The sequence below is a fragment of the Arachis ipaensis genome, chromosome B2 (genome assembly GCF_059453495.1).
Source record: "Arachis ipaensis isolate K30076 ecotype BB chromosome B2, ASM5945349v1, whole genome shotgun sequence".
NCBI lineage: Eukaryota > Viridiplantae > Streptophyta > Magnoliopsida > Fabales > Fabaceae > Arachis > Arachis ipaensis.
This window is the reverse complement of record NC_142437.1, coordinates 98,605,748-98,619,305: the sequence shown is the minus strand read 5'-3', so window position 1 is coordinate 98,619,305 and position 13,558 is coordinate 98,605,748. Positions and strand designations below refer to the sequence as shown.

General features: G+C 33.5%; 1 protein-coding gene across 4 annotated transcripts; it reads left to right on the top strand.

The window, feature by feature from the left end:
- The first annotated feature begins 1,236 nt into the window (after positions 1-1,236).
- Positions 1,237-9,141, top strand: LOC107625547 (RAF-like serine/threonine-protein kinase 20). Of its 4 annotated transcripts, XM_088503592.1 has the most exons (11): positions 1,259-1,677; positions 1,836-1,972; positions 2,074-2,146; positions 2,240-4,997; positions 5,073-5,159; positions 6,122-6,274; positions 6,520-6,683; positions 6,764-6,911; positions 7,336-7,458; positions 8,115-8,202; positions 8,657-9,141. In XM_088503592.1, exons 4-11 carry the CDS (start codon positions 2,292-2,294, stop codon positions 8,842-8,844), a joined length of 3,657 nt encoding a protein of 1,218 aa, XP_088359718.1. In that variant the 5' UTR covers positions 1,259-1,677; positions 1,836-1,972; positions 2,074-2,146; positions 2,240-2,291; the 3' UTR covers positions 8,845-9,141. The 4 variants fall into 4 exon arrangements, 3 of the variants coding, with proteins under 3 accessions (XP_016183695.1, XP_088359718.1, XP_088359719.1); XM_016328209.3 differs by having other exon boundaries at positions 1,237-1,677; positions 2,074-4,997; XM_088503593.1 differs by lacking the exon at positions 1,259-1,677 and having other exon boundaries at positions 1,834-1,972; positions 2,074-2,093.
- Positions 9,142-13,558: the final 4,417 nt, after the last annotated feature.

The window sequence follows — 13,558 nt, the reverse complement described above, 5'->3', positions numbered from 1 at the left end:
TGTACACACACATTTATATCATCTCTTTTTTTCTTTGGCCTTTTATTTTATTTTTTTCTTCTCGTCATTTATTTCACAATATATTTTTTATTTTTTCTATTATTATACTTCTTTATCTTTCTTTAAATAATTATTATTTTGTTGATAAGTTTTCACATTTTTTTAGGTTATTATACTTTCTAAAAATATAATTCTTTATTTTATTCTAAAATTAAGAGTAAGACTCGAATCTACAATTCTTAAGTGAGTATAAAAAAATTATATTATTTGAGATATAACTCATTGAGTTTTAAAATAAAATTCTTTAGAGTATGAAAAACAAAGTTTGTTATCTCTAGCGTGATATCATGTTTTTCTAAAATTGAAAAAATTTATTTAAAAAAAAAGTATATCTATAACTTTATCTAACAAACTAAAATACCGGAATTAGTTATGCTGTCTCCTTCTCCTCACACGCACCAAACTAAAACTAAAATCACCTTCTAAATTCTAATACAATCTTGGGAGTGTCACAACATGAAAGTATCCTATGCAATTTTTCCAATCATTCCTTTTTTTAGGCATATTATTATTATTATTATTATTATTATTATTATTATTATTATTATTATTACACATTTAATTCCGCTGCTACAAAATATATATTTTTTTATATTTTATACCAAACACATTGTTATCAGAATTTAACTCGTATTAATCAAACTATATTTTCATTGATTAATTTATAAAAAAATTTAAAAAATTAGTACTATCTAATTGGATTAAAATTTTTAAATATAATTGATGATAGATTTGTTTGGATGAGCTTTTAAAAAAAATTTGAGTTATCTTTCTTTAAAAAGATCTTTTAAAAAGATAAAATTAATTTTGTATTTAAATATCTTATGTTAATAGATTTTTTTTATTTATCAATTATATCTAAATACAATAATATCAAAATATTTTTTATTTATTTATTATGTAAAAAATATCTTTTTAAAAAAAATATAAATTATAATTTCTCAAAAAAATATTTTTTAATTTTTTAATATTTTTTATTTTACTATTAAAAATTTATCAAACACATTAAAAGATAAAAAAGATTTTTTTTAATGACACCAAGCACAATATAATTGATGCCAGTAAGACAAAGATAGGATAAAAAATCGAACAAAAAATCTTTGTTTAAAAAGGCAATAAATAAATAATAAAAAAAACAATATTTTAAAAACTGTGTTCAAACTTCAAATAAAGAATGAGAGTTCACCACGTAAAAAAATAGAAGCAAGTGAGCTTGAATAAGATCCCAAAGCATTCGTAATTTTTCTTTTTCTCTCTTCAATTTTCTTCTTTCCCTTTTCTTCTTCATTTTTAATATTTTCCCGCACAATTCTCGGCAATGTCTCTCTCCGACGGCACAGATTGAACCCTGCATGCGCAAGCCACGTTACTCTCTTTTTGTGGTTTTAATTTTTTTTTTCAACAATTTCTCAAAAGGAAAACATATTCTGTCTCAATTTTCGATTCATCGATCCAACACCGTTTCCTTTTTTGTTTCTCTCTCAGAAGCCTCAATTCCACTCCCGATTCGATCACGGTTCGCTACAATTGCGAGCAATTTGAGAATTCGGTGGTGGAAAAACAGAGGTGGAAGAAGAACAGAGGAAAAAAAAATACAGAGGCTAATCAAAGTTTGTGGTAATTTTTTAAATCTGAAGGGAAAGTATTGAATTTTGAATGATATATATTTTGATTTCTTGCATGCACTGCTAGAAATTTTTATTTTGTTCTCATTTTTATTTATTTATTTATTTATTTATTGGGTTGATCATGTTGGATTTACAATGTTGATGAAGGTGTTAGAATTTGCTGATTCGGATTGTTGCTGCTGATCAAGGATTTGCTCAACAATTTTGCAGCAAATATTCTTTAGGTTATTGTAGTTGCTCTTCACCTCCTTAAGAGTTAGTTACACGTGTGCTTGTACAATAAGGTAAAGTTGGAGTTAGTTGGAATGTTTTTAACACTTTTTGTTGGTCTATCACTTCTTGGATTTTAAGTTTTCTACATGATCTCTTCATTCTCTTGATGCAGTTTTCAGCTTCTCCAAAAGTGTGAGTTAGCATTTGGAATTGAATTTGTGATTGGATGTTATTAAACTTGTTGAGTTGAGAACTCGGATCTTAATAGGGTGGAAATTGTGCTCAAATTTTTTGAGTTGTTAAGCAATTACTTAACTCCTTGGATTATTCTTATATAGCCATCATTCTGTGAGAAGAATTAGAAGCTTCACCGGTTGAGAAACTTTTATTATGATGATGCATAAGGCGGAGAACCTGTTAGTCAACAATCATGGGAGGGATCCTGGTTTCTCAAAGCAACACTTCCAGCCAGGATTTTCTAATAAATGTCAGGATCTACGTAGTAATATCAATACTAGGGCAGGGGAAGAATTTCCTGTGCAGTTTGTTAATGATGGAGTTGCTTCTAGAAGAATTCCTGTTCCTCGTGACATATCCCAAATGCGTGAAAATAGAGCGGCACAAAGTAGGGAAAATGGCGACGTCAAGTATGAATGTCTTACTAATATTTTGGGGCTGAAGAAATTGGAATCTCAAAGGTCAGATGTAAGTGACCTTATATCTCTGAAAGAGCCAACTCATGAGATGGAGAATGGGGCTTCTGTCACTGTTGGTGAATTAATTGATGAGTGGGGTGATCATGGGACACGTGTGTCATCTGTTGTGCAGAATGGATCCATGCATTTGAATGGTCATGTTGGTTCAATTTTAGATGACTCTCGGAATGGGAGAATGAAGTTTCTGTGCAGCTTTGATGGAAAAATATTACCGAGGCCTAGTGATGGAAAACTCAGATATGTAGGGGGACAGACCCGCATGATATCCATTAAGAAGGATGTTTCGTGGGAAGAGCTTATGAAGAAGACTTTGGGTATTTGCAGCCAACCTCATACAATCAGATATCAACTTCCTGGGGAGGATCTCGATTCTCTGATATCTGTTTCGTCTGATGAGGATCTTCAACATATGATTGAGGAATACCAAGGGCTTGAAAGAAATGAAGGTTCACAAAGACTCAGAATATTTTTAATTCCCTTGGGTGAATCTGATGAGGCATGTTCATTCGTGGCAAGCACAATTCCACAGAGTGATCCTGATTACCAATATGTTGTTGCTGTGAATGGCATGCCAGGGCCTACTCTTAGAAATAGTGCTGGGCAGTGTTTGGCAAATGAAGCAAGTCAATTGAATGCACCTGGTTTACAGAAAAATTCTCTCAATGCCTTTTATCCTGTGGAAGCCAGCAGTGGTATTCATGCTTTGAATGCAGATGGAAGTTTTAATGATTCTCTGACTATGCACAGATGCAACAATCAATCTCCACAAATTTCCTCTATTCGAATCAAGGGAGGAGGTTCAAGTATGGGTTATACACAGTTGCTTGGTAATAATTCATGCCAAGGTAGTATTGAGAGCAATGCATCGTTTATTACTGCTCAGCTGCAACCTGAGAACTCCCCCATAAGCCCTGCTGATCGCAGATACCCCCAACAAGTAACTTTGAATCTCTTAAATGAAAGTCTCCCCTGTCAACGTGATGATGTTTGTCCACCAAAGAAGCACATTGGAGGTCAATTTAGCAACTGCAGTCCTCACATGGAATCTGTGACCCCTTCATATCTGGAAAATTCAAACTTTCAACAGGCTGACTCTAGTGGTACTAACAATCCCCCTTTTGGGATGCTTCATTCATTTTCTGATTCACAGTTGCATGAGAGTTTAACAAGGTCTGGTTACTGCTCACAAGAAGGATCTGGCCTCTCTTTCTCCTTGAACCATGCAAAGGCTCAGCCATCTTCCATGTTACAGTCTAGTTTCTCACAAGGAAATCTTATTGAGCTCCAGCATGATTCCAGTCTCCTTTATCCTCAACTACAAAGTAAGCTACCAAATAATATTGAGTCTTCTGAGTTGTATGGAAGGCAGGATTTGACATCATCTTCTCCATATTCAGAATCATCAGGAATGAATGGAATTCATAAAGATAGCATTTTAATTGGAAAAAGTTACCCTGTGCCTCAATCTGATGTAAACGGATCTAGCTTTATGGCGAAGCATGCTGAGGACAATTCTCTAACTTCAGAAAAAATCAATGTAATTGAAGGAAAGAATCCTTTTGATGTAACAAATGGCAACTTTTATGAAGGGAAATCACTTGCTGCTCATATGGGACACGTGACTGAATTGAATCTTCTGGATTCCTTCCCTGCTAATAAATTGAATGCCAAGATTAATATGCAAAAGGATTGGGAGCTAAGTTCTGAGGACATGAACCAAAGTACTATAGATAGTAAGAAATATGCTGTTGCTGAAGGTATGAATGGTGGACAAGGATCTGATTTTGCATTGACAAGAAACATCAAGATAAATGGTTCAGTGCCAACCTGTAGAGAAACCTCTTGCCACAAAAATTCTCTTGGTGATCTTACGTGTGAGCTGTCAACCGAACCTACTTCTTGTAAAGCTTCGCAAGTTCAACCTTCCATGAGTTGCCATGATGCCTGTTTTAATGAAATTTCAACTTTAAGCACTGCTTCTTTGTATCATGTACATCATAATGATCCCGGTCCTTGTTCAAATTCACCTACAAATGATCAGCACATTCCAAACAACACTTCTTTCCACAAAGTTCCTTCTTTTATTGATGACGACTTGATAACCAGTACTGACCAGATCTTTCCAGTTATTGGTGGGCACTTTGCTGGAAAGTCAAAACCTGGAGATGTCATGCCAGGACTATCAAAAAATTTAGGAAACTGTGATGATGTTAATCAAACAAAACCATTTGGGCTTGTAGAAGATGTGACTGGTGTCGTTCCTCGAGTCATTCATTCTACATTTGCATCCATCCCCCCAATTGTGGATGTAAACGGATGTATGCCTGTATCCTTGTCTTGTACAGAGGCAGATAGCATCATCGCAGACTCTGAACCTGAGGTAGAAAAACTAAAATCAAATTGGATTCTTGGCTAGTCTCTTTCATATTTCTGAATATTTTTTCTTCATTTATAGGATTTTAAATACGATGAAGCTGACAAAAATGATTCCCTTTCTGACGCAATGATAGCTGAAATGGAAGCGAGCATCTATGGTCTGCAGGTATTCCATCTCTGAAATGTTCCTTTTTTGGTTTTCATTTTTCACAAGTTTCAAGATCAGAATCTTTGATTTATTAACATGCTACTTAAACCTTGCTACCTTCAAATACACTTTCACATCCATCTATGTATATAAAATATTTGTTTCTGATTCTTTTCTAGAGGATTTGTTTTTAGTTGAGCAACTTGAGAAATAATTGCTGTTATTGTTTTTCTTTAAAGTCAGAGTTAAATGGTCTATGGAGGGAAAAGAAAAGTGGAATGGGCCGACGGCAGGAAAATTGTATCAAGAGCTGATTAATTGATAAAGTTTTAGGATTGTTGAGACTTGAGAGGAAGTTAAGGAGGAAGGAGAAAAGGAAGTCAGCTAAAACCTAACATTTTGAGAGTTCGTGGGGTGCATAAGAGGGTCACTGGAACTATCTTTTCACAATTTTACTGTTCTTTATTTTGCATGGTTGCTTTAGCCAGGAAACTCCAACAAATACATACTTTTCTTAAACTAGCATTCATTTTTTTCATTTCTGAACCAATTTTATGCCTTTCATGATTAGAGTTTTATTAACACTTCCATGTTGGAACACTATTTTTTGTTTTGTCAATAGAAGAATAAATTTGTTATTGAGAGACAAAAGATACAATGTTGTGAATCATCTTTCAAAAGCTTAAACTATTGTGTAGAGGCACGTGAATGACTTCATATCTGACAGACCTCCCCAATACTCAATAGCATTTTTTGGGGTTGATACGTAGACAATATATAGGCCCATCTTATTGTGTGTTGAAATTTAACATTTCATATTGAAGAAGTGCTAATACCTTGCTGTGAGCTATCTCTCCTAAAAGCATGAGTTATTCGTGTGCTTATCACTGTTGCTAAGTAGTTTACATCTTCCTAATGCTTTTCTGCTTTACATAATATGGTTTTCCTATTGGCTATAACTAACTTGTATTATTATTCAGATAATAAAGAATGCTGATCTTGAAGAACTTAAGGAGTTAGGATCTGGTACTTATGGAACTGTTTATCATGGAAAATGGCGGGGAAGTGATGTTGCTATAAAGAGGATTAAGAAGAGCTGTTTTGGAGGGAAACCTTCTGAACGAGAACGATTGGTGAGTCTATGATGGAAATTATTCTTAAATACCTGTTATGTATATGTATCATTGTATCATATGTTTTATCTCTGTTTTACTGTTGGCAACAGTCTTCATAGACTTTACAAACAAACCCCTTAAGTTGCCAAAATCTCCAAGTTGCCTGTTGATTTTCCAAAATTTTTAAATTAGTTATAAGTAGAAATTGTAAAATCTTCAAAGCAAATCACTCTTTACATTGATATGTTTCTTGGCTTGATTAGACTAAAGATTTTTGGAGAGAGGCACAAATCCTTTCAAATCTTCACCATCCCAATGTTGTTGCATTTTATGGAATAGTACCAGATGCAGCTGGGGGAACATTGGCAACTGTAACCGAATATATGGTTAATGGTTCCCTACGGCATGTCCTCATCAGGAAAGATAGGTAGTTTATTTCTTACTTGTTCCTCTCAACGCCATTTTGTTTTTATAGTTGTTTATGCATATAGGGTCTTATTTCTGCAGATTACTAGATAACCGTAAAAGGCTAATAATTGCCATGGATGCGGCTTTTGGTATGGAATATTTGCACTCCAAAAACATTGTTCACTTTGATTTGAAGTGTGACAATTTGCTTGTCAATCTAAGGGATCCAGAACGACCCATATGCAAGGTAAGAATTCTCTGAGCAAAATCTCATTCATTTCAAATAAAGTTAAGAGATAAAATGATAAAGATTGTTCGACATGTAAAATGCTATGCTTCCTTTTTATGATTCAAATGAGCTTATAAGGGCTGCGAAAGTTAAAAGCAGATATTGGAACCCAAAAGTAGAATTGGAACTTTGAATTCAAGCATACGATCTGGTTAATAATGATTAATGCAGGACAATGAGGATGCTTATAGTGATGACAAACTTTCCATAAAAACAGTTTAAATGCCAATATATAGTGATGAATCCATTTCTGTTGATGAATTCAATATCTGACAACTTTCTAAAGCTATAAAACCTTTCTCTGTTGTGTTTTATGAATTGGTGTGCCTAAGTTGACTATGTGTTTCCTTCAGCAACCTTTGTTGATCGGTTGATTTCCCAGGTTGGAGATTTTGGATTATCAAGAATTAAGCGGAACACCCTGATATCTGGTGGTGTGCGAGGAACCCTTCCTTGGATGGCACCAGAGCTGTTGAATGGCAGCAGCAACAGGGTTTCTGAAAAGGTCAGTTGTATCATCCGTTGTTATATTGCATCTCACCAAAGCAACAATTAAGTCATTTGTCACTTTTTAAGATCAACTACAAAGATCAAATGATGCTGTTGTAGTTATAATACTAGCAACTTTAAACTGAATCTTTATTATTGCCTTCTATAACATCTGTTGTTTTCAGAGACTAGAACTGAGACTCGGTATTGTGTTTAATGGTCAGAGACTGAAACTAAAATTTCAGTCTCAAAACACAATTTCAGTCCCTTTTAATATCTCCAGAAAGTAGAGACAGAGGGGACTGAAATTTTGGGGACTAAAGACTGAAATTTTAATAATATTTCTTTTCAAAAACACTTTCGTTTAACTTTTCAAACTCCAAATCTACCACTCAATCTTCATATTTATTTTAAACCAAACATGATACTTAGACATAACTCAGTCTAGTACATTTTACACCAAACACAATATACAGACTTAATTTAGCCTCAGTCTCTTAGTCTCTGTCTCTCAATCTCCCTTCCAAATGCAGCCTTAAGTCTTCAATGACTAAATCAAATTAAAAAAAAAGAAGCAGCAGAAATCCACTACTTTTTATGAATTTGATTATTTGAGCAACATTGAGTCAATGAATCTTTTGATGGCATTTAGATAGTGGATGAAATTTTCAGGTTGATGTCTTCTCATTCGGCATTTCAATGTGGGAGCTCTTGACTGGTGAGGAACCTTATGCAGATATGCATTATGGTGCCATTATTGGTAAGATTCATGCCCCTACAGTTTTTTCTTTGCCAGAGTAGTTAATGATGATCATTTTATGCAGTTTTGGAAGTTTATTTTCTTGATTCCTATGGTATGTCTTTCATACCATTGCTTTCTTGATATAGTTCTTTTGTAGAATTTCAAAGTTGAAAGGGTTGGACAAATTTATAGTATAGTAAACTTAACTTGCCAAACGTTGTGTGTGACATTCACGCCTAGGCTTATCCAGAACCAAACTTCGAATTAATTATTTTTCTCTTAAGAGAATATAACAATCATTTTTTTTAGCTGTTCTTTGAGTCTAAAATGATTGTTTCCATTCTTCCTAGATATGATTATGATGGATTTGAAAGGAATGATATTACATATTTGCCACTGGAAAAAATTGCTTTGTGAAATTGAGTCGTGACTAACTTCTTGGTCTGCTTGCATTTTGATGACATGCTTATAGGGGGGATTGTAAAGAACACTCTTAGACCGCCTATTCCAGAACATTGTGATCCTGAATGGAAGAAACTCATGGAAGATTGTTGGTCGCGTGATCCTGAAAGTCGCCCATCGTTCACCGAGATAACTAACCGGTTACGATCTATGTATAAGGCGCTTCAAGCAAAAGGGGTTGTCAGGCACGACAGATAAGGCAGGCCTATTTTCTGCACTACCAAGAGCTTCATTGGTTATTAGAAATAGGTGGCAAGTGCTTCTTGTCTTTCAGCTAGCTGTGAAATCTTAAACTAGCTTGTTCTTCTTGTAAAGTGTGAGGTTGAGATCATGGTATAGTAGATTGTATCTGTCAATTTTCTGCTTGGTTCAGGATCTAAAACTCTACCAGCAGCATAGAGTAAAGACTAGAGAAGAGTAAGGTTGCTATAGTGTAAATACAGAGGCATGTGTCTTGTAAGATATGTTTTGTTAATGTGAGCTTCCTTTCTCTCCTGCCTTTTGGTCTTTCTCCCTTTTTTTTTTTTTTTTTGGGGTGAGGATGCATATCAACTTTTAGGCTAATTTATTTTAGATATCAAAGAAGATTGTGTGTAATTCACACTAATGGATCATTAGTGTATTTTTTTATATGGATTTAATTTTTTTTTAATTTTAAGTAACAAATCGGATTCTCAGAAGAGAAATATGAAGGTTAGATTTTATATTGAGCAAATCAGAGAGTTTGATTTGTCCTTCAATTTGTGTTGAAATAATTTTTTTCTCTTATTGTAAAGCAAATCGGAGGATTTGATTTGTACATTTAATTTTTTTTTAATACTAAAATATAAATATGAAGATTTAGAGTTTAGGGTTTGATTTATATGTTTAAAAAAATTTAAGATAAAAAATTTAAATCTGATCTTTAGATTTGCATATTTAAAAAAAAATTAAAAGTCACAATTCTAAGAGTCAGATTTGTGCTCTTCACATGAGAAAAAAATATATATAAATTCTCTACGTTGTTTTTTTTTTTGGTGACTAATTCTCTACGTTGTTTGAAAATACTATTGGAAGCCCAATAACAAAAATAAAAAACGCAACTTTTATACTATTTCTTGAGAAATGTTTCTACTCTTATTTTATGAAAAATCAATTAGTTTAGCTGGATTTTCTGTTTTAATTTTTAAAGATTAAAACTATATCAATAATGTATTTAGAATTTAGTAATTATTTATATTAATGAGATTTATATAAACGTAAAAGAGAAATGCTAGGTGAATTACGGAACATAATATATATCCTTTGGTTTCATTTGATTTTAGGTTTTAAAAATTATTACAATCGACTATAAGATGTTATACATTAATTTAGTAATGATTAGGAGATTTAATTAATGGTAAATTTTTGTGTCTATGAATTCGACGTCGAATTTGTCAAACTTACCGGTAAATTTTAAATATTTAAAATTTATTTATTTTTATATTTTTAAATTAAATATAAACACCATAACATATACCTTAATTAATTCTCTTATGAAATGATGAAAAATTTTAAAATATATTTTACCTTTCAAAAACATCAAATAATAAAAATTCAATTTTTTATTTAAAAATTATAAAAAAAATTAAAAATATAATTTAAGACTTCTAATAATTTTTTAATTTAGTCATTATACAAATAATTTTAATCAACCTTACATCTTGTTAAGTTATAATTTTTGAATAAGCGTTTAAAAGTTATAATTTTTTAAAAAATAAACTACCATTTCTACCCAAAAATGATGAAGACGTTGACATTTCTACTCATAAATGAAGAAAATTGAAGTAATACCCATCAATGATGGGCTCCGTATATCAAAAATGTCCAAGTGTTAGTCTGCCGTTGACTCCGTTAGTAATCTTTTTTATGTGGCATTACATGATTTTGTGGCAAACAAAGTCATCATGCGTGGCATGCTGAGCAATGTGACCATTATAAGCAACCCTAGACACAAAAATTTCTCAAAATTTTAAATGTTGTCTAAAAAATTATTCGACCCAAAAATCCTAGCTTGAAAAATTGGAGGCACACATCTAAATGTCAAGACGAAGATTGTTTACCCCAGTTTTGAATGAGAGTTGCAGTGAATCTAGGAGCTCAATTTCGAAGAGGAAGCAAGATAAGATATTTGATGGGAGATGCTTTTGTGGGTTGGATGCGACGCTGTTGCAATCTGGAACTTCAATAAATCCTGGGAGGTGGTTCATCCGTTGTCTCCAATGGAAGGTAAATTCTTGTACATTTTATTCTATTCCCAGTGAATTGGTATCTAAGCCGTTCTTAATTTTCCTTCCACATACGTTAGACTGAAGCTACTTTGTGTGGGTAGACAAAATTGAAGGACAATGAGAGAATTTTAGGAGATGTTTGTACGAAAGAAAGAAACATGAAGATGGTAACAAAATTAATGCTGGGTTTCAGATGCTCATCAAGATAGCAAAGATTGAAACTGAAGTTGTGAGATTTAGGGTGTGGTTTATCATCGTTTCTTTGCTTGTGGTGCTTAGTTTCATTTGTAATGTTTATCTCTTAATGAGGATATGAGTTGCATATTGTTCTATGTGTGAGATGGTAATGCAATGCAATGCATAATTCGATGACCTTTGTTTGTTTGATCTGTGGTTGTTGTTGTATGTGATGGTTGATTTTTTTTTGACAAAAGTACCCATACTCAGATGTAATAATTGACAAATTGACACCTATTATATATGGTAATTGTCACGTATAGTCATAACATATATAGAGTTGGGCAATATTATCCTGAATTTATAGAATAATGTGAACCAATTTCAAGTCCAACACAATAACTCTAATGTAACATAATTGAGCATTCATTCATGCACTGAAATTAACGCATTATCAACCCAAAAGAGGAAAGCATAACATATCTCTTTCAATGTGATAAGCCAAAGCAAGAGTACCAAAAGAAATGATATGATGTCTGATTCGGGTGAGTTTTGTGGAAAATAGATTAAATGTAAAAAAATGGTTAAGATGAGAGATTCAGGGTAAGTATACTTGTGAGGAAAACACTTCTATTAATGACTGATGAGTTTGAAAAACTCTATTTCTAAATTAGTGATGATCAAACATTATTAATGTGATTAATTTTAATTTTCATATGTTGATTTAAATATTTTTGCAATGCAGATTTTAGTGTTGGGCCGAAAAACATTAGTTAGCCCAATTCATATACTCAGCCTTGGAATTGAATTTATGTGGCTAAAATAATGGTTGTGTTAGTTGGGTCAGAATTGATGAATCAAGCCCAATTGATCTTATCATTAGCTTTGATATAAATAATCAAAGAAGTGGGGCTGAAATATTTTGAATGGGCCAGATTCAATTCACACTATCATTAGCCCAACTCAAAATCTTGGTTGGATACTCCAATGCTTGATCCGAAAATATTTCATCAGGAAAGCAAATGTTACTATTTGCCTTATGCCTTCTAACGGATCTAAGCTTATTACCATGTGATGGATCCCAAATTCATTCAATTATCATTTATTGCATGGGAACAATGAGAGAGAAAAAGGGACATCTGATTTGATTGCAACATCTAATGCTACACGCTACTCAAAGGGAAGAATCATTTCAATTAATTTCATTCTCTTTCCTAATTCAATGATGTTCAAATTTCTTTCTTCTCTCTCATCACTTTCCTTCTCTTCTTCGGTTCTTACACAGCAAACCATGGAGACTTTGAGCTATCAAAAAGAAGGGAAGGTAAGCTACAAGACCATCTCAATGATGGCAAGAAAACATAAAAAATATAGTGGCTGAGATTCTTATCACTTGTAGTAAGATTTAGTGATGAGATCTTAGCTCCTCCATACCAAAAATGGAGAAGGAGATTCGGCCAGTAAGAAGAAGATCTTGGAGGAGATGACTTGTCACTACTTTTGAGTTCACTTATCACTGAAGGTAGCTAGGGTGGCTACGTGAGGAAGGAAGCAAAAGTGGAGCAGAAGAAGTCATCATCATCATGAAGCACCAAGGGCCAGAAATCCATCTTGGAGAGCAAGCCAAGGATGGAGAGCTCGGATTGATGAAGAGTGATGACCAAGGAAGGACTAGAGGTAATTGCATGTTGGTTATTGCATGGATTATCTCTTCTCTCTCTCTGGCCGAACCGGTTTGTGTTACTTGGAGAAGAAGAAGTTGGCTAGGTTTTTTGGTTTAAACCTTGGAGGCTTCTCCCTATAAGTAAGGGTGAACAGTCAGGGTTTGATTCAAGGAGAAAGTGTGAGAGTGCAAGGCATAGAGTTCTCAGAGCTACCTGAGCTAACAAATTTCTCTTCTCATTCAATGTATTCTGTTTTGTATTTTCTGTTTAATTTTGTCATGTCTTGAGTCTCATGGAAAAAGGCAAACAGTGAGGTTTGTATGAAAAAGCCATAGAGCGGAAAAAGACAGAGAGAGCAAAATTAAAAGAAAAAGCCATAGATGTCCTTAGAGTTCCTTTGTTCATCTATGTTGTGTTTCATGATTCTGTGGGAATCCCCTTGTAAGTTGGGTTAGCACTTTACAGTCTATAATCAGGAAGATTATAGTGAAATTCCATCATGTTTGTGATGGAGACTGGATGTAGGCTGCATTGCACTTAGCAGTTGAACTAGGATATATCTGAGTGTAATTTTCTCTCTTCTCTACTCCATTTCTATTTCTACTACACAGGAGCAAAAACCAAAAATATCTCGTGTCAAGTGACGAGACAAAAAGAAAAGTCTCGTGGCTGGGGACGAGACAAAAGAAAAAGTCTCGTGGCTAGTCACGAGATAAAAAGACAAGAAGTTTCCAAAATTGGTTTCAAAGGTCAGCAAATATTATCAAGCAAAAAGGGGGCTAAGATTCAACCCCCCTTCTCTTAGCCACTGATAACCATCAA

Bases quoted from the DNA above. Each gene is read 5' to 3' on its own strand.
- LOC107625547 (XM_016328209.3), top strand. From the start codon at position 2,292: ATGATGATGCATAAGGCGGAGAACCTGTTAGTCAACAATCATGGGAGG. The intron at 5,160-6,121 runs GTATTCCATCTC...ATTATTATTCAG, and splicing joins CGAGCATCTATGGTCTGCAG to ATAATAAAGAATGCTGATCT. The intron at 6,912-7,335 runs GTAAGAATTCTC...TTGATTTCCCAG, and splicing joins CAGAACGACCCATATGCAAG to GTTGGAGATTTTGGATTATC.